Source organism: Frankliniella occidentalis, unplaced genomic scaffold, assembly GCF_000697945.3.
Source record: "Frankliniella occidentalis isolate FOCC.00 unplaced genomic scaffold, Focc_3.1 Scaffold324, whole genome shotgun sequence".
NCBI classification, from domain to species: domain Eukaryota; kingdom Metazoa; phylum Arthropoda; class Insecta; order Thysanoptera; family Thripidae; genus Frankliniella; species Frankliniella occidentalis.
The window spans coordinates 229,576-230,192 of record NW_026267448.1 but is presented as its reverse complement, the minus strand read 5'-3'; the positions used below and the strand labels follow the sequence as shown (position 1 = coordinate 230,192).

General features: G+C 62.2%; 1 protein-coding gene across 1 annotated transcript in view; it reads left to right on the top strand.

Annotated features, from left to right (window-relative positions):
* Positions 1-282: 282 nt before the first annotated feature.
* The window catches only part of LOC113211140 (prostasin), a 13,328-nt gene continuing 12,993 nt past the window's right edge, over positions 283-617 (top strand). The window contains exon 1 of the mRNA XM_052274002.1: positions 283-301. Coding sequence (XP_052129962.1) covers positions 283-301 — 19 coding nt within the window. The remainder of the gene's footprint in view (positions 302-617) is intronic.

The window sequence follows — 617 nt, the reverse complement described above, 5'->3', positions numbered from 1 at the left end:
GAGAGAGAGAGAGAGAGAGAGAGAGAGAGAGAGAGAGAAGGATAGAGAGGGGGGGGAGGGGGTTGAGGGGCACGCAGTTTAGGCAGGCCTCGGTGTGTTGTTGTGGCCCAGGACCGGGCGAGTGTTATGTAGTCCACCAGTCCACCTGTTATTCCAGTCAGGAGCCCCCGCCCCGCACGGCCCGGCGGTCCGGGCCCGGCCGAGTACGGTACCTGCTGCTCCGGGCCGGGCTCCGGGACGCGGGCTCCGGGCTGGACTCTGGGGTGCAGCAGTTGCCGCCTTATGTGTCCGGAAGTTTCCGGTTTGTTGCATAAGAGACGTGTGGAGGACGGGACGGGCGCCCACTGTCGATGCTGGGGGAGGACAACCGCCTCCTCCTCCTCCTCCTCCTGCTTGCTGCCGCGCCGATGCCCGGGCGCATAAGCAGCCCGCACGACGCGAGTCGCAGACAAGAGCAGCCCTTTTGTCACACATAGCTCACACTTTTGTTTCAAGGTCGTCGACAGCGCGGTTTATGTTTCAAGGGGGCGAGCAGCACGGACCTACTTTTATGTAGCCAGTCTCGTGAGTGACATACTCCGGACAGGGCATGTGTGTGTGTGTGTGTGTGTGTGTGT